The sequence below is a fragment of the Pteronotus mesoamericanus genome, unplaced genomic scaffold, assembly GCF_021234165.1.
Source record: "Pteronotus mesoamericanus isolate MK-2021 breed Mesoamerican mustached bat unplaced genomic scaffold, CSHL_Meso_final scaffold_507, whole genome shotgun sequence".
NCBI classification, from domain to species: domain Eukaryota; kingdom Metazoa; phylum Chordata; class Mammalia; order Chiroptera; family Mormoopidae; genus Pteronotus; species Pteronotus mesoamericanus.
The window spans coordinates 10,568,306-10,592,866 of NW_026555319.1; the positions used below are offsets into that span (position 1 = coordinate 10,568,306).

A 24,561-nucleotide genomic window follows, 5' to 3' on the forward strand; every position below is an offset into this window, starting at 1 on the left:
ACAGCCTTCAGGTCTCTGCTCAAATGATACCTCCCCGAGGAAGCCCTCTTCCCACCATCGCCCTCCATCGCTTTCTCTCCTACCCACTCTTCTGCCCTGTGACTTTACATCTCCTCCTTTATCCGTGGACCTGTTTGTTGTCTACTTTGTCCACAAGAGTGTAAGCTCCATGAGAGCAAGGTCCTCTGCCATATTCCCTGCTATAGCCCAAGTGCCCAGCACATAGGAGGCCTCAACAAGTACCTGAGCAACTGAGTCAACTGTTATTTGTCAACATCAGCAGTGAGCAAAGAATTCAAGACACAGAAAAAATAAACATGGTCCAAGCTCCTGAAGCTTTTGTTCTCATAAACACGAGATCCCAGGGTGAACCCACTGGCACACTCAGCTCAAGTAATGGTTATCAGCATTCACTGGAGATAAGCCAAGGAGGGAGCCCAAGATGAACTACCTTATAAGGAGGCCTTTTGTTAACAACGAAAATCCACATTCTGAAGGGAGTTCAATTCCAGCCTGTCCACTGCCTGAAAGAGGTTGTCCTTTAAACACTACCAATGGCCATTCCATGCTCATCCCCAGAAGTGTGCTGGATAAGCTCCCAACGACAAGGCCATCAATACATCTGACTAGCTGGCTGCTTTTGGTTTTCTGAGGCCACTTCTCATTTACCTGAACAGCCCTAAGTTCTACAGTCCTTTCACACCTGGTCTGAGCCCATCCTCACGACAACTCTTTGAGGTGGATGGGGTGGATGGTATTTTGCCCCATTTTGCAGGTGAGGAAATAGGCTCAGAAGTTAAGTACTTGGCCAAATGTCATGGCCAAGAATCAGACTCACACCAAGATCCTCAGACTCCTTCTAATTAAACCATAAGACCATTCCTCTTGCCTCCCACTAAGCTTATGTAGACATTCAAAAGAACCGCCCAACCTGGCCTATTGGGCCATCTCTGGTGAGTGAAAGGCAAGGCAGGGAATGTGAAATGAGAAGGAACTGAAAAGGAGGAAAGAACGTAAGGGCCAACAAGTTTGGCAAGCATTCCATCCCATTAACCAGTTCAACACAGAAATGCAAACACAGCGAATGGAATGATTAGCCCCAAAAAACCACAATGATTTACATCAGTGTTTTCACCAGTTTACTTGCGTTCTGGCTGTCTCACCCTGTCTTGCCTGTCACGTCTTCCATATACGCTATAAAGGAAGGGACCACGTTTCTCTTGCTTATTGCTGTATTCCCAGTGCCTAGCACCATGCCTGACACAGAGCAGCTCAAAGACAGCTGATAAATAGATGCATGTTATTATGTTGCTCTCAAGCCCATCCACTGAATTCACACACCTCAGGACAATTCAAAGTGCCCAGTCACTTTGCATAGAGAACATGCCCCGACTCTGGGCAGAGCTAACCACCATTGCTCCAAAGACCTGAGGAACCTACCAGTTTGTTCCAGGTGTCCCCTTGCCGCTTGGCTCTCGAGGGAAAGACAATGCGCACCAGAAGGCAGGTCCAGGACAGGGCCAGCAGGGCGGCCGAGCCACTGCTCTTGCTGCAAAGGGGAAGAGAGGGCAGGGCCGGCAAAAGGTGAGTGCAGAGCAGCAGCCTCCATCTTAAGGACAAATGGTCACAAGGCTCTGCTTGGTATATAGGACCCTCTCTTGGTCTACAACTAAGAACTTGAAACCAGCTCCCTAGAAATCATCTGTGACAATCCAAGACAAAGAGTGCAGGTCTCATCAACCAAACTACCATCTTTTTACAGTCACTACATAAAAACTAGAACAAAAAGATGGTTTCTCTCATTCAGTGCCTGGTGGGCATCTGGCTTCCCCTCCTGCCAGACTGGCTCCTCCCTCAACTCAGAAGGCAGACTGCCGGCGCCACGCACAGTTGCAAAGCAAAAAGGGACAAGCATGCTCACACCTGCACGACGCAGCTCACCCGCACACGATTCTCCCAAGCAGGACTCCACCAGCCCCTGTGGGCCACCATTTCCAAACTTACCTCGGGACACCTGCTTTGGAGCCAATGCCTGAAGACTGCAGGGAGTGCAAAAGGTTCTTAGCAGTGGCTTCTGGCTGGGCCTCAGCCAGCTGCTGGATGGCTGCCTGGAGGGCCCTGCGAGACGCTGCATCTCTAGGGGGAGGAACAAAGGGGATAAGTGAACGTGTGGACCTGGGGCAGGGGCAAGGTGGCTTAGGCCAAGCGCCGATCTTTTCCTGATCTTTCCCTGATCTTTCCAGGAGAATCAGGCTGCACTATATTCCAGAGGATCAGATGAAGGGATTAGGAAATAACTAGATAAATCTACCTCCTTCAGAAATTCTGGAGGTAGCTAATAAGGGCAAATGAGCCCTGGCTGGTGTGGCTCAGTGGACTGAGCTCTGGCCTATGAACCAAAAGGTTGCCGATTCAATTCCCAGTCAGGGCACATGCCTGTGTTGCGGGCCAGGTTTCCAGCTGAGGGCATGAGAGAGGCAGCCAATTGATGTTTCTCTCCCTTTCTTTCTCCCTCCCTTTCCCCCACCCCTCAAATAAATAAATAAAATCTTTTTAAAAAATAAAATAAAATAATAAGGGCAACACCTACATTTAAGGAACACTTATGGGCCTCAAACTAGGCCACGTGCTTTTGCAACCACCTATAAAGTAAGTAATGGCATCATCCCATCTGCAGACCAGGAAAGTGAGGCACAGAGAGGTTATGTGACTTGCCCAGGATCCAACAGTTAGGCTGTGACACAGCCTAGACTGGACCCAGGCAGTCGGGCTCTAAACCCTGGGATCTATCCACTACCCTCTACCACCACCTGTTGGCACAAAGTGCTCCGGGCTCCGGGCCTTTGGCTGGGATTCACCTGTATCGATGCAAAGTCAAGCAGAATAACTTGCAGAGCCCTTTCACTGCTCCCTCTGGCAGATCTGAAACCAAAGATTATACAGAGACTAGTCAACAGAAACTGCTTCGTGAGCATCTGCAAGAGCCCGGCATTCTGTCAGATGTGATCTCTGCCCACTGGGCACTCCCTGTTCATTTGAAAGAGAATTCCCAAGAGGCAAAAGCAATGACAAAGTAGGACTCTAGGAAAACACCAGGTACAGAAAAGCTCTCAGGTGGATGTTTGTTAAATGAATGAAACTAAGGATATACAAATGGCCTCAAAATTTAACATGCTATCGAGGGGAGGTGCTAGCATGCTGGGGCTATCCTGCTTCTCGATCTGGATGCTAGTTACACGACTGCGTTTAGTTTGTGATCATTCAGTGAGCTGTTCGCTTATGCTACATGCACTTTTCTTTACGTATATTCTAATAAATGATTTTAAAACCTAAGACAAAAATTAAAGTACTATAAGGGATCAGAAAAGGGAAAAACACCTATACCTGGAGTGTTTTAAAAACACAGACTCTTAGCTTAATAGATTAGGAGACTATGGAAAAATGGAGGGGACGAGACATGCACGCTGAGTGGTGTTAACATAAGCGAAGTGCAGGGGTAAAAATGCACAATGCCTTTCAGGACACAGAAGGAATCTTAACACCCAACACTTCATTAATGCCCACAAGGGGCCAGGCCCTGCCCTAAGCACTTCCCACACATTAACACACTGAATCCCCATGAGGTGGGTACTGTGATTGAGCCCACTTTAAGACGAGAAACCAGGACACAAGAAACCAAGCAGGCCAGCCAAGTAAAAGAGAAACTCCAGGTGAACAACAGTGCTGAATAAAGGAAGCCAATCTGTGACAGGTGCCGCACGCCAGACTGAAGCATGCAGACGAAAAGGAGAAGGGTCTGAGTAGAGGGGAATGTAAGCTGCAGTGTGAGGCCAGCTCGGAGGCACAGAGGTCAGGGGGCCCAGGAGGGGCTGGCACCATGCCTCACACTGCAGGGCGTGCCCGTCGGAGGTGAAATGAAGGGGGCAGGGCCCAGTCCCCCCAGGCCCAGAAGACTGTATTGGTCCATTGGATTTGGGGCTATTTCAGGGACCAAGGAAAAGAGTACTAGGATCAGAGACAGGTTGTAGCTAAGAGAACAGTAATAACAACAGCTAATATGTACCAGGAGCTCACTGTGGCTGGCCAGGCTCTGTGTTAAGCACCATCTGTGCATGTTCTCCTCACTCCTCACACCACCCCTGCGAGAGGCACCACTACCGTCGCCATGCCCAAAACAAGGGGTCAGGCTCAGACAGGTTAAGTAGCGTGAACCAGGCTACACAGCCTACAAGGGGCTGAGCCATGCCTAGAACGCGAGCCCGTCTGAGCCCAGAGCCAAGCCCTTCATCACTGACTGCTGTGCTACTGACCTGCGACTGCACAGATCAGGCACAGGACATGCAGCGTCAGAAAGTCTCAGGGTTCACGTACAGGAAGGTAGGACTGAGGTGAGCATCAGAGAGGCCTCAGGGCCAGGCGGGGCTGAGCCATGCTGACCAACTGCATCTAGGGTCAGACTGCTCTGAGAAAGTCTTCCACACCTTAGCCTGACTGAAAAGATCTCACTCCACCTTTGGTGAACTTACTTGGTTACCAGCTTCCCAAACAAAAGAAGTCAGAAGAACAATCACTACGTAATGGCTCCTGCTTAGACTCAGAAGATTAGAAAACTGAGAACTAATAATTTGGTGCAGGGATACTTAACGTCCCACAATCAGTATGCATATCAAAGGCTAGAAACATTTTAGAAATATAATTCACCCTGAACTGTAGAACTTCAGGGTGATGGAAGAGTAGAACCTCCCTGAAAAATCTTGACCCATACACACACATCATACTCCTTACTCCATAAAAGGGGAAAAGTGAAGCATTCAGCAGTCATTTAGCAGGGAGAATCAACCATTATGGTTCAGAAGGTGTGTACAGATAGTAACTTGTCACATGACAGCCTTGTCCAACTAGAACCCTGTTGGCAAAAGTGACCAGAAAGACTTTTGAAGGTGCCATGAAAGCCACAGACTAAAACATTAAGACATAGGAGACTCTCTTAGAAGCTCACAAACAGCAATTTACTCCACTTATGCACCACTTTAACAAGCTTGGGTATGTTACCAGGCAACAGCAGATCAGAAGCAGCAAATGAGAACTTGGGCCAAACAGTGGTACAAAGTGAGCTTTTGACTAACAGGAGGTAAAAGCTGACAGAAAGGGAGACCGAACTCTATACATCCATGGTTCTCAAACTTCAGAAAAACACTGGAACCACCCTGAGGATTTTTGTTGAACACGGATGCTGGGCTCCCCTCCCCGCCAACCCACGGTTTCTGAAGTGGTGTTGCTGGGGTGGAGCTGAGAATTTGCATCTCAGACAAGCTCTGAGGGATGCTGACGTTGGCTGGCCTGGGGACTACACTTGGACAAACACTGCTGCACTGCAAAAACACACCAAAAGAAACTCAAAAACTAATTAGGATTGATTGGCCAAAGGGAAACTAGTCTTAAACATCCCAACAGGCCGCAGGGATAGCCCTTGGTTATGGTACAAAATCAAGATGACTGTCTGTGCTTTGCATTTCCAAAAATGTGTTCCCCAGACCCTAAACAGATTTTCAAAAAAAAGGCGGGGGTGGGGTTGGCGCGGGGGAGGGGGGCGATGTTCAAGGAAAATATGAAATTAAATAAAGCTTAATAAAATTAAAACACCTTCCTGGGATATGTGTGAACCTCCCAGTGGGGATTAACAAATATGACATCTCCCACACTGACCTGATTTTGGAATCCTTTACTGGCCCATCACCTGCTGAGTTCCACAGAATACCAATTGGAAAAATCATGACCCAAGTCATAGAGAAAATGTTTTTGCATCTGGTAAATTACTTAAAAAGGCCTGCTGGGCCTGGCTGGTGTGGCTCAGTGGACTGAGCGCCAGCCTGCAAACCGAAAGGTCGCTCGCTGGCTGGATTCTTGGTCAGTACATATGCCTGGGTTGAGGGCCAAGTCCCCAGCTGGAGGCATGTGAGAGGCAACCGATTGATGTTTCTCTCTCACATCAATGTTTCTCTTCCTCTCTCCCTCCCTTCCCCTCTCTCTGAAAAAAAATAAATATTTAAAGAAATAAAAAGAAAGACTGTCGGTATCTTTCAGAACTGTTTCCAATCTAAATGGTTAAAACTGTTAAAATCTTTGGTACCTAAATGGATAAACTAACCCAACTGTTTCAATGCAGACTATAACAAGCAAATACAGAAAGTCAAGGCAGAGGTTGTTACAAGGTGGGGGAAAAGAAGGCCATGATTCTAAAGAGAACAATTTATTTTGAAATGGAATCATCTCTAGGCCATATGGGTGGAAAATAAATACCTTTTCCAGCAACACATTTCCCCAGGTCACTGAGGATTTCTCTCCGTTCCTTCACACTGGCTGTTGTCACCTTCCCTGCAAAACGCTTTAGTGTCTCAGAAACCTGTGAAGACCAAGCCCACAGAGAAAGTGTCACCAGTCAGGCTACAAAACGATGAGTGTGCATGAGCAGAACTCAGGGAAGAGCTCTCTAACCCAAGGTTTCTCAGCCTCCACGCTACTGACGCTTTGGGCTGAAGAGCTTGTGGTGGGGGCTATCTTTATCAGCACTGCCGGGAGGCCCCCACTAGACCCCAGTTACAGCACTCCACTCCCTCCTAATTGCCTCCAGGTGTTGTCAAATGTCTCCTGGGGGGCAAAACCACCCCTGGTTGAGAGGTACTGCTTTAACCCAGCCAGGCAACCGGTCACCAAAGCTTACTTACACTTGAACAAAAGCAGACAAAAGGCAAAAACCTCAGAACAGAAAATATCTGTTCAGAATTATGCAAATTCTAGTGAGGACCTACTATGTGCCATGTATGTTCCCTTTATATTATCACATGTATACCTTCCACAAGGGGCACATCAGCGGGGTGTAAACATAGTGGCAGAAGGGTGAAGAAAGGTTGAAAATGAATTCCATCTCTGCCCCTTACTACCTGTTGCCACACATTCAAATTACATCATCTCCTTGGTCTTCAGTTTCTTCACCTACACAATGCAGATAAAAGCACCCGCCTCATGGCTGTTACGGTTCCTATGACTACATACACGTGAGATAATGTACGTAGAGCGTTTACTCTCATCCCAAACACAGAGCTGGCTGCTACCACCAACCAGCCTTTGAGGTAGGCAGCAGCATCCCCATTTTACAGGTGACAAAGGAACTAACTCTGAGAAGGGAAGTCACTGTTCAATCGAATCTGAGAGCCAAAGCACCTGCATTTCTGAAACTAAACCTGAAACCAACAGGTCTATAAACTGATGCTAACCAGTCCTTAGCTATCAACCTCCATCTAAATTACCACAGCTGCACACCCTGCACAGGGACATAAGCTAAGACTCAGAGAGGGAGGCGGTTCATAAAGATTCCTCGATATGCTCCTGAGCAATGCTCTACAAAGTGGGCAGGTTGTGGAGCGGGACATAGTAATACCCAAGTAACTAACACACTGGTGCCATCATCTTTTCAGGTGTATTTCAGACAGACCTTATTAGTAAAATGAGATTCAAAGGTGCAGAGAAATAAAATAATGCAATTTTCCTTATACCTCTATCCCTGCTATAAATCTATTGGCAATGAATAAACTCATGTCCAATACTGTCTTCTGCATAACTGATTTATTGTTTTAATATTGCCTTTTGTCTTTATAGTCATACATGCATATAATTAAAGAGTCAAAGTTAGAGTTCTGGGAGGTTCGCTATAAAGACCAGTTCCCTGCTCTTACTCTCCAAGGGCAAGCCCTCTCACCAGTTCTAGCTGATTACTTTCATAGTTATCTCCGTATCTCTAAATAACTTGCTTGTGTTGCTACTTCTTTTATCTTTCAGTTTTATTGTATACCATAGCTTTTTTTCCTCCAACCCTGCCACACACACCTTCCCTATGTTCCCCCACATAATTCCTCAGTTTCATAAAATGGGCTAGCTCAGTAGTGTTAACATTATACATATATGGTATTAACTTCCATTTAATAAACTGTTTACTACCCTGCACAGCTCTTTAAATTAACCCTCAAGTTCATAATTGCCTTTTCCCACCTCACCTCAGTTTGTCTTATCTGTTCTAAAAAGTAACTCAATCTCAAAATTTTTGCTAAGTGTCTAAATCTCAACACATTTGGGCAAATCAGATATTCTACCGAATTTCAATTCCTGAAGAAGTCTCTCCCAGAGCTTTCTGACCTGCTCCAATCTGACAGGTAATCCTCTAGAGCTGGGACCCTGAAATGTAATCTTCCTCATGGTAGGGTGAAGCACAGCCTCCATTTTATGAAGTCCTTGCCAGTTCAAAAATGTTCTAGCCTCCTACTTGATTTATCTAGATACAGAATTTTAGGTTGAAATAATTTCCTTTAGAAGTCAAGACATTTCTCCACTGAGTTCTAGTTTTCAGTGTTGTTGTGAACTCCAGTGTCATTCCGATTCTGGATCCCTTGTATAAGCCCTGATTTTTGCCCCTTGGAAATTTCCAGAATCTTCTCTTTGTATCCAGCACTCTTAGAATTTCACACAACTGTGCTTTATCATGAGTCTATTTTCATCCGTTGTGCTGAGCATTTTGGTCTGGAACACATCCTTCAGTTCAGGGAATGTTTCTTGAATTATTTTCCTGATGATTTCCTTGGATATTGGACCTCCTGCACTAGTCCTCCCAGTGATCCTGTTTTATACTCTCGAAAGAGAAAACTTCCAGTTTTTTGCCAAAGTGGAGAAAGAAAGCTGGGAATCATTTAGCCCCTCCCACTCTCCCACACTTCCAGAGGTTAGCTGATATCTCCAATTTCCATCCGGGTCAGAGATTCTGCACTGTACGAGTAAATGCAATGTAAATCAGGTTGGGTCTCGGTTTTCCTAAATGTTGCATTAGTATTCATTTTCCCTGGGTCTGCTAAATCCTTTCCTACTAATCACCTTCTAGCTTCCAAAAGTTGGCTGTTGTTGTCTGCTTCCCATTGCCCTGATCTTTGTGGGGCTTTTTAAAAAAAAAAAAAAAAAAATGAAACCCTTATTAGTTTTAGTGAGGTTTGAAGATAGCAAAAATGCATGCATGTATACAATCTACCCTCTACCAATATATAAGCAGCCCTACTTTGTCTCACAGAACCTTCACAACAACCCTAGAATTCCCACTCGGCTGTCTTTCCATGACAATATTAAATTCCTGGCTACAGTTTCTCTCACAGATCAAAGAGCTTTTCAGGTTCAAGGCTCTTCCTTTCCTTAATCAGAAAATGAACGTTACCCACTTGAGACTCGGTCAGAACAAAACTGAGGAAGGCATACTAAGATCCTTCAGAAAGGTCATTGGCTGGTGATATCAGATGCAAACAGCTTTAAAGTTCACAGGTTTCTCTCCAGAGCAGCAAGTCCACTAGAACTTTCTGTGACAATGGACATGTTCTTTAGCACTGTCCAATACAATAGCCACTAGCCACATGTGCACTTGTGGTGCACTGAAACGTGGCTAATACAAGAACTAAACTTTTAATTTTATTAATTTAAACTAGCTCATGTAGCTATTTGGCTAAATTAGCCATGTGGCTAATGGTTACCATACTGAACAACACAGCTCTGGGGAAATTTTTTTTTTTCACTTTAGAGTGCTGAATATTCAACATGTGTTCCCCCAACCCCTTTAGAAATATCCAACAGACTTAAGTTATCCAGAATAACTCAACTTGAAACAAATTACCTGCCCCTTGCACAGGAGACTCAATCAGTATCACCCTCCGGAATCAGGGCCATAGTATCATAATCAATTAATTTCCTCACCCTGAAGACCCAAGTGAGCCAAGCTTTCCTTTAAACGTCTGCTTCTTTTCACCTTAATATCGTTTTTTCACTATAAAACACAATTACAGAGGCTGGGCGTGTTCTCAAGTTCGTCCCTGAACTGCAAGGTACCCAGAGTTGACAGCACTCAAAGGTGACAAGACTATTCCTAGGTATTAACGGACTTTTTTTTAATCCAGCCCTGGACCTAATACTAATAACCAACGTATAAGGAGCTCTACTTTATCTCATCGAGTCCTCACAACAACCCTATACGATGGCTATTATTTAAACCCCATTTGACAGATGAAAATACTGAGACTTGGAGGAGTTAAGTCACTTGCCCAGCGTCTCATAAAAATCGATGAGCTGGAGCTCAAACTCAGTTCGGTGTGAATCCAGATACTATGCTGCACAAAGTAGGTGCTCCAGAAATATCTGCTGAATGTTAAGTTTAAACAACAGTTGGCGCTGGCCGGGCTCACTGTCGGGGGTCGTCGGAAAAATGGAGTAGTTCCAAAAGGTGAACTTCAGCTACTTCAGGACGGGGAAGTCCCCGCCACGTTCCAGCTGCCGAAGCCCCGGACGGAGCCCCTGACTCCTCGAGCCCATGTTAGGTCTGCGCCTCCCGGGCCGGAGCTGGAGCCGTGAAAGGGCAGCTGGTGGCGGCCCCGGGGCCGCGCCCTCCGCAGCCGTCGCCCCCGGACCCTTGGGCTGGCCACGTGAACAGTCCAGCCTGGGAGCCACTATCCTCGCCCAGTCGCTGGCCGCGTTGGCCCCACAGCCACCCGCCTCACCTGCGTGTTCGCCGCCATCCTACCGGCGCTGACTCCGGAACCGCTTCCGGAGCGCTTCCGGGTCACGGCGCGGGCCCACGCGGCAGGGCGAGGCCGGCAGCCCGCTGTGGCCACTGCCTGGCGCCCTCGGGCGGAACGGCGGTCGCGGCTGCACTGCCGGGGCTCGGAAGTCGGGCAGACGGTCCCAGTTCCCGGGCCCACCACCGGCAGTTAGGGCCTCCTCCCCAGGCCCTGCTCCTCAGCCCGGGATCCCGGCGCCCTTCTAAGCCAGGCCTAGTGCGAGAGGAGTCCAGAGGATTTGTAACTCAGTGAAAGGGCCCTGCAGCCTCCAACCCAGAGTCCACAGCTCTTTTGAGAAACCTAGTTTCCTAGATGGCAGGAAGCGAACTAGGTAAAAGGGAGACAGAGAACTAGTATTTTGTCCTGTTTGTAACCCAGTGGCAGACGACCAAGGTGTTAGAAAACAAGGGTGGATATGGCTGTGCGGGAAAGACTCAGGAGCTGAGCCTGCCCGGGGTGGGGCGGGGGCGGGAGGGTAATGCTGAATGCTCCAGGATGGGAGCTTGCGAAGGCGACAGGGCAGGATAGGCTAGGGAGCAAAGGGCGACTGTTTCTAGAGAATGGGGTCTGCACAGCTGTTATTGGCCCTCTATTAGCAATGGCTTTCAAACTTTTGACCAGAGACCCAGTTACAACAAATACATCCTTCTGGAATTCACAACTACCTTTGCAACCATCAGATGTTTTCTCTGATGGTTACCATCCAGTTTGAAAAACCCTGGCACTCATTGAGTGCTTACCTTTACCTGCTCAAAGGATGTGAGGAGCCCAGACTAGTGGCCCATGGCCATGGAAATAATTCTAGTATAAATTACCCCAATGGATTTAATTTTTAAAGCTTTTAGAGAGTGGAAGGGAGGTAGAGAGGTAAACATGGATGTGCCAGAGATACACAGATCAGTTGCCTCTCGCACCCCACCAACTGGGGACCTGGCCCACAACCCAGGTATTGTGCCCTGACTGGGAATCGAACCAGCAACCTTTTGGTTCACAGGCTGGCACTCAATCCAGAGCCTAACCAGCCAGGGCAAATTTAATTTTTAAAGCAAATAAAGTTACAGTTAAAGGTGGCTGGGCCTAGAAAAAGTATCAGATGTTAGGAGACCATCATTACTTACAAAGAGGACACCCAAATCCCAACTCCTAATAAAGCTCTATGGTTTTACCATAGTTTTAGTTTCTAGCATACAATACTATAAACTTCAAAACACACAAAATGAAGCATCCAGAGACTTTTAAGAGAAGTAAGCCTTTATTTCCTTGTTTCACAAATAAACCTGGCTGAGCTGGCTGCTTTTTGGTGATCAGTCAAAGAGACCAAATCCCATATCCTCGTCAGACTCCTCCGACTCCTCCTTTGCTTCAACCTTGGCTGGGGCTGCGGCAGCAGCAGGAGCAGCAGCAGTGGTGGCAGCAGCCACAGGGGCAGCAGCCACAAAAGCAGATGGATCAGCCAAGAAGGCCTTGACCTGAAGGGGAAAAATTCAGTCAAAATGGTCATCCACAACCCATCAGCCTTTGCAGTGCTCTGGTTTAATGAACAACTTCCAAGACTTCCCTGAAAGTGATCAGGTAGGACAACAGCTTGGGCATGGCCTGGTGATCTGGTGATCTTAGGCCCAGTCCTTACCCATTAACTAACCCCTCCTTAGGGCCTCTTGTCACTTCTAAAGTCAAGGGCACACCTCCCCTGCCCCCAACCCCTCAAGTAGACTTTTAAAAAAATGTATCTGCTATGTAAAAAAACAATCATAAAAGCACTCACTCAGCAGGCTGCCATTTATCCCCCTACTAACTGTCTGGCCCACCACGGTCTTCGTAGATTCCTTTTACCTTTTCAGCAAGTGGGAAGGTGTAATCAGTCTCCACAGATAAAGCCAGAACCCGCTTGTACCCATTGATGATAGAATGGGGTACTGATGCAACAGTTGGGTAACCAATCTGCAGACATACACTGGCAACATTGCGGACACCCTGTGGAGGGAGAGGAAAATTACATTTTAGGCGAGATACCGCAGAGAAAAGATAATGAAGTCTAAGCAAAGCTCAATAACAGACAAGACTTGCTGGGCTAGCATCTTAGTGTCACAGAAGATACTTCATCTCACACCAAATGCTTTTGGGCAGGGCAATTCAGACCCAGTAATCCATAATTATCTTTTACCATTATTGCCAACTTGGGTATTCCCTATGAAATAACGATGGTGATTACTACAAAAGCCACCATTTTGTATAAAACATAAACTGTTAATGTAACCGTTGAGTTCCATGACAGAAAAATGTTAAACTAATGTCAGATAAGAATTTTTCATCCACTAGTGAAATTTCCAGAAAGCAGCTAATCGTGTGTTATTGCAGGCCCTAGAATAACCTTCATTATGTGCCCAGCACTGTTTCTAAGGCTTAATACTCATAAATTCATTCTTCCCCAACAATCTTGTATCATTAATGCCATTTCACAGATGAGAAAACTGAGGCAGACAGTTTAAACAAGTGTCCTTGGTTACGTAGTTGGTTTCAATGGGGTGGCCAGGATTCAGCCTGAAGCTAGTATGCTCTCAACCATTAGTGTATGAAGGGCCTGTAACGGGCAGCATGTACCTCCAGGAAGCGGGAATGCAGAGTTTCCTCTGTGATGTCAAGCACTTCCGGATTGTAGATGCTGCCATTATCAAACACCTGCTGGATGATCAGCCCGAAGGAGAAAGGGGAAATGTTCAACATGTTCAGCAGTGTGGCTTCACTGGCTCCCACTTTGTCTCCAGTCTTAATCAGCTGCACATCACTCTAAAGAAAAGGTAATAGTTGGCAGTTAACACCTGAACATCCTGCAGACTGACTGCCACCAAGAGGAACCCCAGCCACTGGCGTGACTAGCAAGCCAGGTCCACTCACCAAGATTTCAATGGTGCCCCTGGAGATTTTAGTGGTGATGCCTAAAGCCTGGAAGAAGGAGGTCTTTTCTGGCCCAAGACCAGTGTTCTGGGCTGGGACAGTGACTTCACACGGGGCAATGGCACCAGCACGTGCAGCAGCTGGCACCTGAACAAAAAACAAGAAATATGAGTTCTCGTTCCACAGATACAATCTGAGAATGGTCAGTTTTACTTTTTTTTTTTTAAATTCATTGTCTTTTTTCCCCATTACCATTTATCACTGTTACCATTTCCATACCCCTCCTCCCCACGCCCCATTTTGCTTTCAAGGAACGAAAACTGTTACGGTTTCTTTAGCCAACCTGACTCTCCTCTTACCTTATTGGCCAGCAGCATGTCCCTGATCTCAGTGAGGTCCTCCTTGGTGAACACAAAGCCCACATTTCCCCGGATATGAGGCAGCAGTCTACAAAGAGAAGTTTACAGAGAGACGGTCACCTTTCAGCACCATTCTTCTCCAGGAAAAGGGAGAAGGGCACAGATGGCCAGAGAATTAACTGACTTCTCCAGAGCTGGGTTGTTTTCCAGATGCCCTCGGATGGCCTTGCGCATCATGGTGTTCTTGCCCATCAGCACCACAGCCTTCCCGCGGAGGGACATGCGGATCTGCTGCATCTGCTTTGACCCGACGTTGTCTGCTCCCACAATGAAGCATTTTGGATAATCATCCAGAAGTTGCTACAAAAACCAGCCAGAAACAAGCCAGGTTTAACAGGAAGAAAAGGGAGAAGGCACATCAGGAGAAACCAAACCCCACAATGACTGGTTTCCATCTCACTCCCCTTCTTCTACGCTTTTTAAGTGACTCAGACATTGGGCCAACCCCTCCCACTTGGAGCCACCTGAGTTGTAACACTACCAGGTTTGTCAAAGATTTGCTTGCTGAGTATAAATAGTGAAAATTGGGCTTGAACTTTCAATCGGAAAAATTTTAATTTAGGTTTCATTTTTAACTTTTCCCAATTAGGAGATATGTTTCTGATTCACTAAAATGGCTTAAAAGAAAAAACTGTTCCAAGTTAGGATTTACAACTTTCAAAACACAACATAAAGGAAATACGACGAAAACTTGGAGAATCTAGGTTATGGGTACACCATTATTGTACAATCCCGCTAAGTAAGTATTGTCTCTGAAAACCTTCATAATAAATGGACAAGAATAGAGACCAAGCTCCACATTCTGACAGTAGCATTATTAGAATTTCTGGGTAGGGAGGACCCACTTCAAGGTCTCTGAAAAGATAACATTCATCTGCACATTGGGTTTCTTGACTGCCAAGACCTAAATACGCAGCAACTTGCGTTTTTATAATGAGGCACTTTGATGAGCATTATTTGAATGCCAAAACTGGGAATGCCACTTAGTTATCTCAGGAGGCACTAAAACTGCCTGAGCCTGTTTACCTGCAACAGGTGGGGGTGGCACACAAGTCTTTGAAAATTCTGAAGATTAAATGAGATTTGCCTAAAATGACCCAATTCAGCAGCTGATGGTCCCTATCAGCCCGCGGCCCAGGCAGCAAGTTGGGCACCTCGACCCACCCCGCACTTACGATGATCTTAAGGAAGTAGTTGGACTTCCAGGTCGCCCTGTCTTCCCTGGGCATCACGGCGGTGCGTCAGGGATTGCCACGCAGGGTTTAAAGACGATGTCACTGAGGAGAGAGAAGGAGCTTAGAAACTCCGACACCCGTCCCCACCGCCCCGCCGGACTCAAAAGCCAGAGGCCTATACCGAGCCGGCCACACGTGAGAGCCCGCCGGCCTGGCCCGGGTTGCCGCACCGCACCACTCGGAAAGCGTGAGCCGCTGCCGAAGCCCCAGGCCACATAGGCCTGAACCTCGCGGGCTCCTAATCTGCCGCAAAAACGCCCATCCTTCCCGCGGCCAGTCCCCCGGCGCCATTTGGTAGACAGACAAACCTCTCACGAGGGCGCCTAGAGAAAGGAGAGCCGCGCGTAGTCACGGCACCTTTTATAATCGAACAAAGTGGCCAATCAGAAGCCTCAGACAGCGCCCCCACCTATTGGCTGACGCTGACGCCTGTCTGGCGAAGCGGAACTGACATAGACAGCCAATGCGTGAATGGCTGCCACTCCAGCCTACGGGAAGCCGCCTTTAAATACGGAAGTTAAGGACGTGCTGCCTAGTGTTGCAGGAACGTTCTGAGAACTGCTTCCCTCTGCTGGGCTGGAGCTGCTTTTATGTAGGCGCGGCAATTTGTGGACTTTACGTTTCTCGCGTCACCGGGCCACGTTGCAAACTAGAGTATGACGTGGAACTGGGAAAGAGTTGCGCTTGCCTTAGAAAGAGAATGGTCTCTGTCTTCTCTACAGTTTGTTATTCCCCCTATAAACACAGAGGGATCATTTAAAAACAGATAACTTCTTCATCTGCTCAAAATTCTTCAAAGGCTCCCCAAATTCCACAAAGTAAAAAACCTAACTGGCCTACAAGACCCTACATCATCTGCTCCCAACCTCTACCCTTATAATCGCATCTGCTATTTTCCCACTGACTCATTGCCTTCCAGCTAGATGACATGCCCATTTTAGGGCTCTTGCACCAGTTACTCCATCTTCTTGGAAGTCTCCTTGCAGATACCCACAATCCTCCAGCAAGGCTTGGCTCAAACATCACCTGCTTAACCAGGACTACCCTATTTTAAATTACAAAAAATAAAAAATAATTCATTCCCACTCTCCCTTCACTCTTTTTTCAGTAGCACTTACACTTTCGAACACACTATATAATTTATTACATTGTTGTTTGAATGTCTCTCCCTGCAAGAATGCAAGCTCCACAAGGCAGAATTTTTTTTAATCTTCACCCGAGGATATATTGATTTTTTTTTTTTCCCCTGAGGGAGAGAGAGAAAAGGAGAGAGAAACGACGACGTGAAAGAGAAACATCAATCCACCGGTTACCTCCCTTACTGCACCACAACCAGGGATCACCTCTCAACCTGGGTATGTGCCCAGGGAGGGAACCGGCAACCTTTTAGTGTACAGGTAGGCACTCCAACCAGCTGAGCCACCTGAAATTTTTGCCTTGTGCCTAGCACATTATAGGTATATGAGAAATATTTGTTGAACGTATGAATGCAGGGTTTGCAGCCACGTGACCTGGGTCTTTGCATTCTGTTCGTTCCCATCTATGTCATCTTAGGAAATGATTTCACCTTGCTGACTCAGTTTCTCATTCCTTATCTGTAAAATAGGGTAATAGTATTCACATTCTAGAGTCGTGAGGATTTCATGAGATATTTGTTCACATTCTAGAGTTGTGAGGATTTCATGAGATATTTGTTAAGACTTAACACAGTTCCTGCAATGCAGGAGGGGGATACTAAAAATATTAGCTTCTTTTATTATACATTCATTTAACACTTATTTGAACAATTGTACTATATCGATAAGTATTTTTTTGCCCCGACCAGTGTAGTTCAGTTGGTTGGGCATCATCCTGAAAAGCAAAAGGTCACCAGTTTGATTCCAGGTAAGGACACAGGTGTGGGTTGGTGGTCTGGTCGGGATGCGGACGAGAAGGCAACCAATCGATTTTTCTCTCTCACATTGATGTTTCTCTCCCTCTATTTCTCCCTCTCTTCCCTCTCTCTAAAAAATTTAAAAACCTGACTGGTGTGGCTCAGTGAATTGGGCTTTCTCCTGCAAACCCAAAGGACACTGGTTCAAATCTGGTCAGGACACATTGCCAGATTTCTGCTGGCACCCAGGGTGACAGCATGCAAGAGGCTGCAGACTGATGTTTCTCGCCCTCTCTCTCCCCCTCCTTTCCCCTCTCCTTTTTATTTTTAAAATAATAAATAACTGAAATCTTTTTTTTAATATATTTTTTTAAATTTTTAAATGAGCTTAGATACTACAGCAGGAGAGATGTTTCTATTTTTACTCTGCACTTGACCAAGTTAGAAATCTCTATATATTCTTTTTATTCTATATTTTGTTGTAAAGCTTCCTAGTGCCTCTGATCATGAGCCTGTTTAGAGAGATGCTGGAGTTGGTTTCTGCTAAGATCCTTGTTGAATGACAAGGTATCACTGCATGCTCAGCGTTGTGCTAGGTACTTTGTACGCATTACAGTTGTTAGTCTTTGCAACAATTCCCTGTGGAGGCACAGCCTTAGTATTTCCATTTTATTAATGAGGAAGTTCAGAGAGGTTAAATAATTCCCCCAAGTCCTTCAGTCAGTTCATGATGGCTTCAGAACTTAAATCAAGGAGCAAATTCAAAGCCCATGGGCCTCGTTACGCTAAAGTCCCTTCCAAACCCTGAGGCTGTCACCCTCTAAACACACTTTTCCAAGGATATATATGTTCACAGATGCTTTCCCAAGGACATCTCAGCTCTGCTGATATAAATATCATCTCTAATTTCAGTACATCAATATAATGGAAAACAATGAATACATTTTAAAATGATGCAGATCTGTATTTCTTGATATGGAAAAATTCTCACAGAGTACATTTGAGTGAAGAAGCAAATTACAAGGAATCGTTCTATATCCATGTCTATAAATAAAATAAATCCAACATGGGCTGGAAGAATAAACTGAGTCATTATCTTTGGTTGAGGGTTGAAGGTAATTTTCACTTCTGAGCTCACTGTGAAATGGGCAGGGTTCAGCCTGGAATTCAAAAGGCGGCATTTAGAATGCCATTCCAAACAGGGAAACTGAAGCCAAGGCTCAAGAAGGAGGAAAGCTGTCCAGGAAGATCCCAAGGAGGCCAGGGATGGGGATGGGCTTGGGGAGAAGTGGGGCGGGGAGCAGGCTAAATTCTGGCTCAGAGCCATGCAAATATGAACATGACCGTCAGGGGGCAGTAGAGCCCAATCACCAGCTGTTAGTCTCCCCCTTCACCGGGGAGGGTTCTACATCCCAGGTGTTGTGCCAGCACGTGGTGGGGGCTGTCTGGTCAATGCAGGAACACAGGCAGAGGCAAGCCTTGGGTTCATATATCTTGTCTCCGCACTCGCTCAGATTGCCTGCTGCATGTTGGCTCTCCTCTTTGAACCTCTTTCCCCATCTGCCAACGAGTGTAAGACCACACACAGGCTAATGAGAGGATGCCCCTGGGGAATACAGGCAGGGCCCCATGAAGCCGTTCCTCAGCCTTTCCTGACCAACAAAGCTCAAACAGGGAGCCAGGAGAACCTGCACTCACAGACGAGCATCTCCTGAGGCAGGGGTCCCATCCCCAGGGCTTTTTGCCTCAAGTAAGGGAACACGGATGATTTATCCTCAAACTGTGGTTCTCGTGAGCCTGGGAGGGTTTGGTTTCTCGTCTGGGACTGAGCTGTTCTCTCAAACCACAAAAGAAGAGGCACAAGCACAGGTCAAAATAATGGCAAACTTTATTGGCATAAATCACAGGAACTGAAATGGGGAAAAGCCAGGTTAAAAGTTTACAGAGAAAAAAATTAAAATCACATCATCAAATGACCACTGACCCGGAGGGCAAACCGCAGACACCCGCTCCTCTAGGGGAGGGGTCTGGGGTTGGTCATTGTAAACTAAGCAATAAGGCCTATGGGTAGAAGTGGAGCCGTCAGACCTTTGGAGCGGCCTGGCTGACCTCCCCAGACCCGGCTGCTCCCAGCCCTGCCACGGAGGGACCCCCCACTGGGACCCCAGTGCACTCAGCCTCGGCTATGAGGCTAGCAGAGTGGTCTGGATCTTCCTCACTGTAGACCCCACCGCAGCCCCTCTCTGCCCACCAGGAACCCCAGGTCTGCCGGCTCCTGCTTCATCGTTGGCAGAGAAAGTTCTGGGGGCTTCCACGACTTCAGCAGGATACTGGCCCTCTGCCCAGAATCCTATCACGCTCCCTTGCAACAACCTGGGCCCTTTTCCCCAGACCTCCGGTTTCCAAGGAGGGCAGAAAATTTGGGGAAGTGATGCACCCAGTGGAAACAAGACCCATGGTCAAAGTCAGATACCAGCTTTCCTGAGGAGGAGGAAGAAGGAGCCCCAGAGAAGCAGTGAGGAGGCCGAGAACATTCGGTGGGTTCTTTAGTTTACAGGGGAACAGACGCTCCTCATGGCTTAGACAGGAAACAGCACCCCCAAAGTATACTTTCCCCTTCTCCTCCCTCAGGAACAGGATGGATGAGGTTCACAATCCTAGGCTCAGAAGGGCAAGAACCCTCAGGCCAGTTTCAGTTAAGAGCTTGCTGGCCTGTGCAGTAAGGAAGGGGATTCAAAATACAGCAGTTTATAAAACAGTCCTGGTGAGCTGTGAAGTTAAAGAAGGGGAGCCTCAGGGCTGCTCCCACTTCACCTGCTTATGCTGAGAAAAAATAAAGTACAAATGGCTCCCCCACCCCAAGCCCTCAGTACAAGGCAAACCCTGCCCCACAGCCACCGACACCCACAGGACCAGTGGCGATGGACAAGGAGGAGAGTACAAAAAGGGGACGTCTTTTTAAAATCTCTTCAAAATCATTTTGTGTAGAGAAGTAAAAGCAACTCAGACGATATGAATTCAAACCTCAGTGTAGAAATCTATCAAAGTCGGTACAGTGTCCAGGCACGAGGTGAAAGGCCCCACCTACGCCGTCCCCAGAGACGGAGAAGTGACTATAAAACGTTATTGCTGGAGAAGCCTGTCTCAGTAGAATCGGAGCAGTTAGGAGGGGCAGGGGCCAGTTGCCCAGGTCTGGGAGACTGGGACGGCAAGGGGGGCACACGGAACCTTTCGCGGCCCCTGGGCACGCCGACCCTGGTCAGATGGATTTATGCTGGCATTGTCTTGGGGGGGGCAGCTGTCCCCCAACACTCTCAGAACAAGGATGGTTTGGTCAGAGGGAAATAAAGATAAAAAGAAACCCCATCTGACCCTGCCTGCCCTTCCCCTGGCTCCACTGCCGAAACACGAGTAGGAGGTGGCCCCAGTGCGGGGCGCTAGCCTGGCCAGGCGGGTTCATGGCGCGGGGCCCTGCAAACCCCATCTCTGGGGAGGAGGGAGAGCTGGCGGCCTGGGGGCGGCTGCAGGAGTGGGAGGCCCAGAGGCTCTGGCAGAGGGAAGAAAAGCAGGTGGGGCCCTTTGAGGCCCTCTTGCCACCCTGCACAGCCGAGGACACGGGTTCCAGTTTCAGTCGGGCTTGGCCCTTCACCCCTGGGCGAGGCCTCTGGGTCACAGTAGCAGTTGGGGAGGCTGGGCCAGGGGACAGGGTAGATGAAGGGACCAGGGCGCCTAGCAGAAGAGTTTGAGGAAGCAGTTCTGACAGTAAGGCTTGTCGTTCTGCTCCTTGAAGGTGCCCTTGTTGAGCTGCTTGAGGCAGAAGGCACAGACGAAGTGCTCGGGGTGGAACTTCTTGGCCATGGCGGTGATACAGCGGCCCGTGATGGGCTTCTGGCAGCCGGAGCAGAGCGAGCCGCGCCGCTCGTGGTAGTGCACCTCACAGTAGGGCTGCCCGTCATGCTCGAAGAAGCTGCCATTGATGAACGGCGTGAAGCATTCCTGCCAGGGGGAATGGGGGCGAGGCGGGGAAAGGGGGCTCAGCCTGGGGCAGGGGCCCGAGGGGCGCCCCGTGCCCTGGGCAGCAGACAGTCATGGTCGTCACGCTCCCAGCTGTGCAGCATTGCCCACGTGCCAAGTGCAACACTAAACACAACTGAATTCTCCCAAAAGAGAAGGCAACTGAGGCATGAAAATTAAGTGACTTGCCCAAGGTCATGCAGCCACTAAGCTGAAGAGCCTGGCCTTAAACATAGGTCTGACTCTTGGGCACTACACCTGAAGGCTGTAACAGCATGCCCTGAAACCCTGGGGCTGAGGGACGGGTCCCACGGTCGGGCTCTGCGCCCTAGACTCCTGGATGGAGACTCGCATGCACACCGAGGAGTGAGGCCCTGAGAAGTCCTGCAGTGAACCGTGTTTCCCAAACGTATTTGGTCAGAGGGTCGTTGCTGGATTCCCAGTAACATCCGTGGACTCCGATTATCACCCCCCACCCCAAATTTCAGTTTGAAAACCAACGGCTGATTCTGCTGAGACTGCAAATTGCTTGCATTAATTACACTTAATTCTCACATGCTTTCTCCTGCGCGCAATGGGCCCCACACAGGACAAGGCTGGGGACACAGTGGCCTTATTGATGGTTTCTCCCAGCCTCAGAGCAAGCCCTGGCCCAGGACCCACGGGACTTGAGGAAATGGAGCCCCTGCCTGCTCACCCCATTAATAACCCCAAACAAGGCCTCCAAACTAGATGTGGGGAGCATAGGCGGGGAGGCCCCTCCACCCCCACTGCCGGGGGGCCTTCAGATGCAGGGGTGGGGGCTGCTCACCCGGCACACGAAGCACTCGGGGTGCCAGAGGGTGTTGAGGGCCGAGATGTAGTTCTCCAGGATGGCCCGGGCGCAGCCACCACACTTGGGTGCGAACATGTCAAAGTAGTCCTTCCGGCAGTAGGCCTTGCCGTCCTTCTCATGGAACCCTGCGCGGCGTGGTTCGGGGGCAGACTTAGGGCCTCCGTAGGTGGAGCCCCCAGCTCCAATGCCAGCAAAGCCCCCGCCTCCCCAATGCCCCCAGGGGCAGCAAGTCAGCCTGCTGCTCACTACCTTCAGGACCGAAGAAGGCGCCGCACTGAGCACAGAAGAAGTGCTCGGGGTGCCACGTCCGGTCAAGGGCTGTCACCACTTTCTGTGAAAGCAAAGTGTGGGGTCAGAGTCGAGCCGCCCCCCGATGGGGCAGATCCCGCAACTGAGGCTCACAAGCAAGGCTGTCCTTTCCTCCTTCCCAGCTCCCCAGCCAAGGAAAGAGCAAACATTGCCAAGACGGGGGTCTCTCCTAAGTACCGCTGAGAATTTGGATTTACTGAAGGAGGTGGCATGCCAGACACTCTCTCCTTTATCTTCACATGTGATGGAGCTCACGGGTTCTATTGTGACTATTACTTATGTGAAGAAACTTAGGCTCAGAGAGGCTAGGCATTTCCCTGAGTCACATAGTGGGAGAGAGGGAGCCAGCGCTTCACTGCATCGATCTGCGCAGGGCTCCCAACCTCTAAGTCTGCGCAGGAGGGAACCCAGGGCGGGAGGCAGGCGGGGGTGGGGGCCTGGTGTGCATTAGGACTGCTGGGCACCAGGCCTGGCTTGGAATCCCAGACCCACCATGTCCCAGCCCTGGGAGCTCGGACATAGGACAGGCCCTCTGTGAGCCTAAGGGGGCATCGCCCGCACCCTCTGAGGGTGACAGTGAAGCCGCAGCGAGCAGCGCTGCCCCTGCCCACTGTGCCCAGGACTCACATCCAGGATGGGACCGTTGCAGTAGTAGCAGCGCGGGGAGAAGAGGGTGTGATAGTCCTTTTCACAGTAGGGCTGTCCGTCCCGCTCAAAGAAGTTCCGGGACCCGATCTCCTCCTGGCAGTGGGTGCAGACAAAGTGCTCGGGGTGCCAAGTCTTCCCCATGGCTGTCACGACCTGAGGAGGGAGCCAGACTGTGACAGAAGGCCCTGGCCTGCCATGAAGCACCCTTCTCGACCCTGCCCCCACCCCACCTCACCTGCCCGGCGATGGGCTTCTTGCAGGCCCCGCAGACCCCTTTGGCGACTGTGGCGACCCCCAATTTGTTCAGGTCCGACTGCAGGCTCCCCAGCATGCTGTCTAACTGGCTCCCGGGCTTTGGGGGCCCTGCAGGGGGAGAGCTGCTCCCTGTCTTCCCCTGGGCCATGAACTGTGGAGACAGGGAAAGGGCAGATCAGGACTGGGGGCTTTTCTCCACTCTGGACACCTGGGCTGGTGGAGGCATGAATTGCAACCTCCTCCAGGGGCCTCGAGGGCCCTGGGGGCGGAGGTGACGTCCCAAAGACATCCTGGTGGTCAGAGAGGCTCGTGGCACCACGCCGGCCTGACCAAGGCCTGGGAAGCACGGCAAGCAGGACACTGAACCCCCAGCCTTGGCACTGACCCCTCCCTCGTCCTGCCCTTCGGGGCTGCTCTGCCTGCCATTCGGAGGCCCGCCGGCCGCCCAGCACAGCTCTCCGTCTGCTCTTTGTTCCACGCCCTGGATCTTAAATAGGGGAGAATACAAGGATAAGACTTTTTTTTTTTTTCAATTAAAGAAGAAAGAAGAAGAGACCGTGTTATTGGACCATCTCACAAAAGGGAATTTAGGGTAAGAGGATTTCCCCCTCCCCACACACTGGCAGTACCAAAACCAGGAGACAAAGTCTAGCAAATCCCAGGGAAAGAGCAGAGGGAGGAAGGTGAGCCAGCCAAAGGCAGGGACCCCGGAAGGAGTGGGACTGAGGCCAGAGAGAGAGAGGCTTCCCAGGCTCTGGGCCTGGGGGCTGCAGAGGAGGAACAGGTTTTTGGTTTCCCTCCTGGGACGAGCTTCCTGAGAAGGGGCCTAGGCAGGACGGAGGCAGAGGGAAGGAGCAGGCAGGAGGAAACCCGCGGGCAGGCAAGAGGACAGCTGCCGTCCTGGGGGGTGGGAGCCTGACGTGAGGGCCCAGAGTCAAAGGAAGGTCTGGGGAAGGACTGCCGTAGTGCGCTGGGCTGTGCGCGTGTGCGCACAAGCGGGCTCACGCGGGGGCCCCAGGGCCTGCCTGCAGCGGGGGAAAGAGCGGGTCCTCATCCGTCTGGCAGCCCACGGACCTCACAGTGTGGGGCGCAGGAAGGGGAGGGGCGGGCCCCTGCACGTCTTCTTCCCGCGACCCTGCCCCGGCATTCTGGGCCCCCGGAGACCCCCAGGGGAGAGCTGAGGGCCCCAGGGTGGAGGGGACGGGCGTGCCGGGTGGGGGGGAAGGGCCGCTGGCCGTGGCATCTCTGTGATGCTGGAGCAAAGGGACAGGAGGAGGAGGAGGAGGAGGAGAAGGCAGAACAGGGAAGGTTCTTCTCAGAGGAATGGGAGAGCCGGGAGGAAAAACCACCTGGGGAGAAGGAAGGAAGGAGAGAGATGAAGAAGATGGCGGGAACATCAGCTTAGCAAGCAAGGGCACAGAGAGGCGATGTCCCCAGGCTT

General features: G+C 49.4%; 3 protein-coding genes across 5 annotated transcripts in view; all 3 read right to left on the minus strand.

Annotated features, from left to right (window-relative positions):
- The window catches only part of GCN1 (GCN1 activator of EIF2AK4), a 54,027-nt gene extending 43,403 nt beyond the window's left edge, over positions 1–10,624 (minus strand). The window contains exons 1-5 of one of the 2 annotated variants that reach the window (XM_054594177.1): positions 10,578–10,624; positions 6,301–6,403; positions 2,859–2,922; positions 2,005–2,136; positions 1,441–1,549 (exon numbers count right to left, since the gene is read on the minus strand). In XM_054594177.1, coding sequence (XP_054450152.1) covers positions 1,441–1,549; positions 2,005–2,136; positions 2,859–2,922; positions 6,301–6,403; positions 10,578–10,595 — 426 coding nt within the window. In that variant the 5' untranslated portion in view covers positions 10,596–10,624. Of the gene's footprint in view, positions 1–1,440; positions 1,550–2,004; positions 2,137–2,858; positions 2,923–6,300; positions 6,404–8,190; positions 9,485–10,577 lie in introns of those variants that run through there. The other variant, XM_054594176.1, reaches the window with a different exon arrangement.
- A 1,246-nt stretch (positions 10,625–11,870) lies between these two features.
- On the minus strand, positions 11,871–15,558 carry RPLP0 (ribosomal protein lateral stalk subunit P0). Its single transcript, XM_054594297.1, has 8 exons — positions 15,495–15,558; positions 15,127–15,228; positions 14,076–14,251; positions 13,892–13,979; positions 13,533–13,679; positions 13,239–13,424; positions 12,471–12,611; positions 11,871–12,106 (listed from the first exon to the last, which is right to left on the minus strand). Exons 2-8 carry the CDS (start codon positions 15,178–15,180, stop codon positions 11,942–11,944), a joined length of 957 nt encoding a protein of 318 aa, XP_054450272.1. The 5' UTR covers positions 15,181–15,228; positions 15,495–15,558; the 3' UTR covers positions 11,871–11,941.
- A 3,371-nt stretch (positions 15,559–18,929) lies between these two features.
- Positions 18,930–24,561, minus strand: part of PXN (paxillin) — a 44,601-nt gene continuing 38,969 nt past the window's right edge. The window contains exons 9-15 of one of the 2 annotated variants that reach the window (XM_054594293.1): positions 24,146–24,469; positions 23,506–23,607; positions 23,101–23,271; positions 22,845–23,018; positions 22,158–22,239; positions 21,885–22,033; positions 18,930–21,055 (exon numbers count right to left, since the gene is read on the minus strand). In XM_054594293.1, coding sequence (XP_054450268.1) covers positions 20,789–21,055; positions 21,885–22,033; positions 22,158–22,239; positions 22,845–23,018; positions 23,101–23,271; positions 23,506–23,607; positions 24,146–24,469 — 1,269 coding nt within the window. In that variant the 3' untranslated portion in view covers positions 18,930–20,788. The remainder of the gene's footprint in view (positions 21,056–21,884; positions 22,034–22,157; positions 22,240–22,844; positions 23,019–23,100; positions 23,272–23,505; positions 23,608–24,145; positions 24,470–24,561) is intronic. The other variant, XM_054594292.1, reaches the window with a different exon arrangement.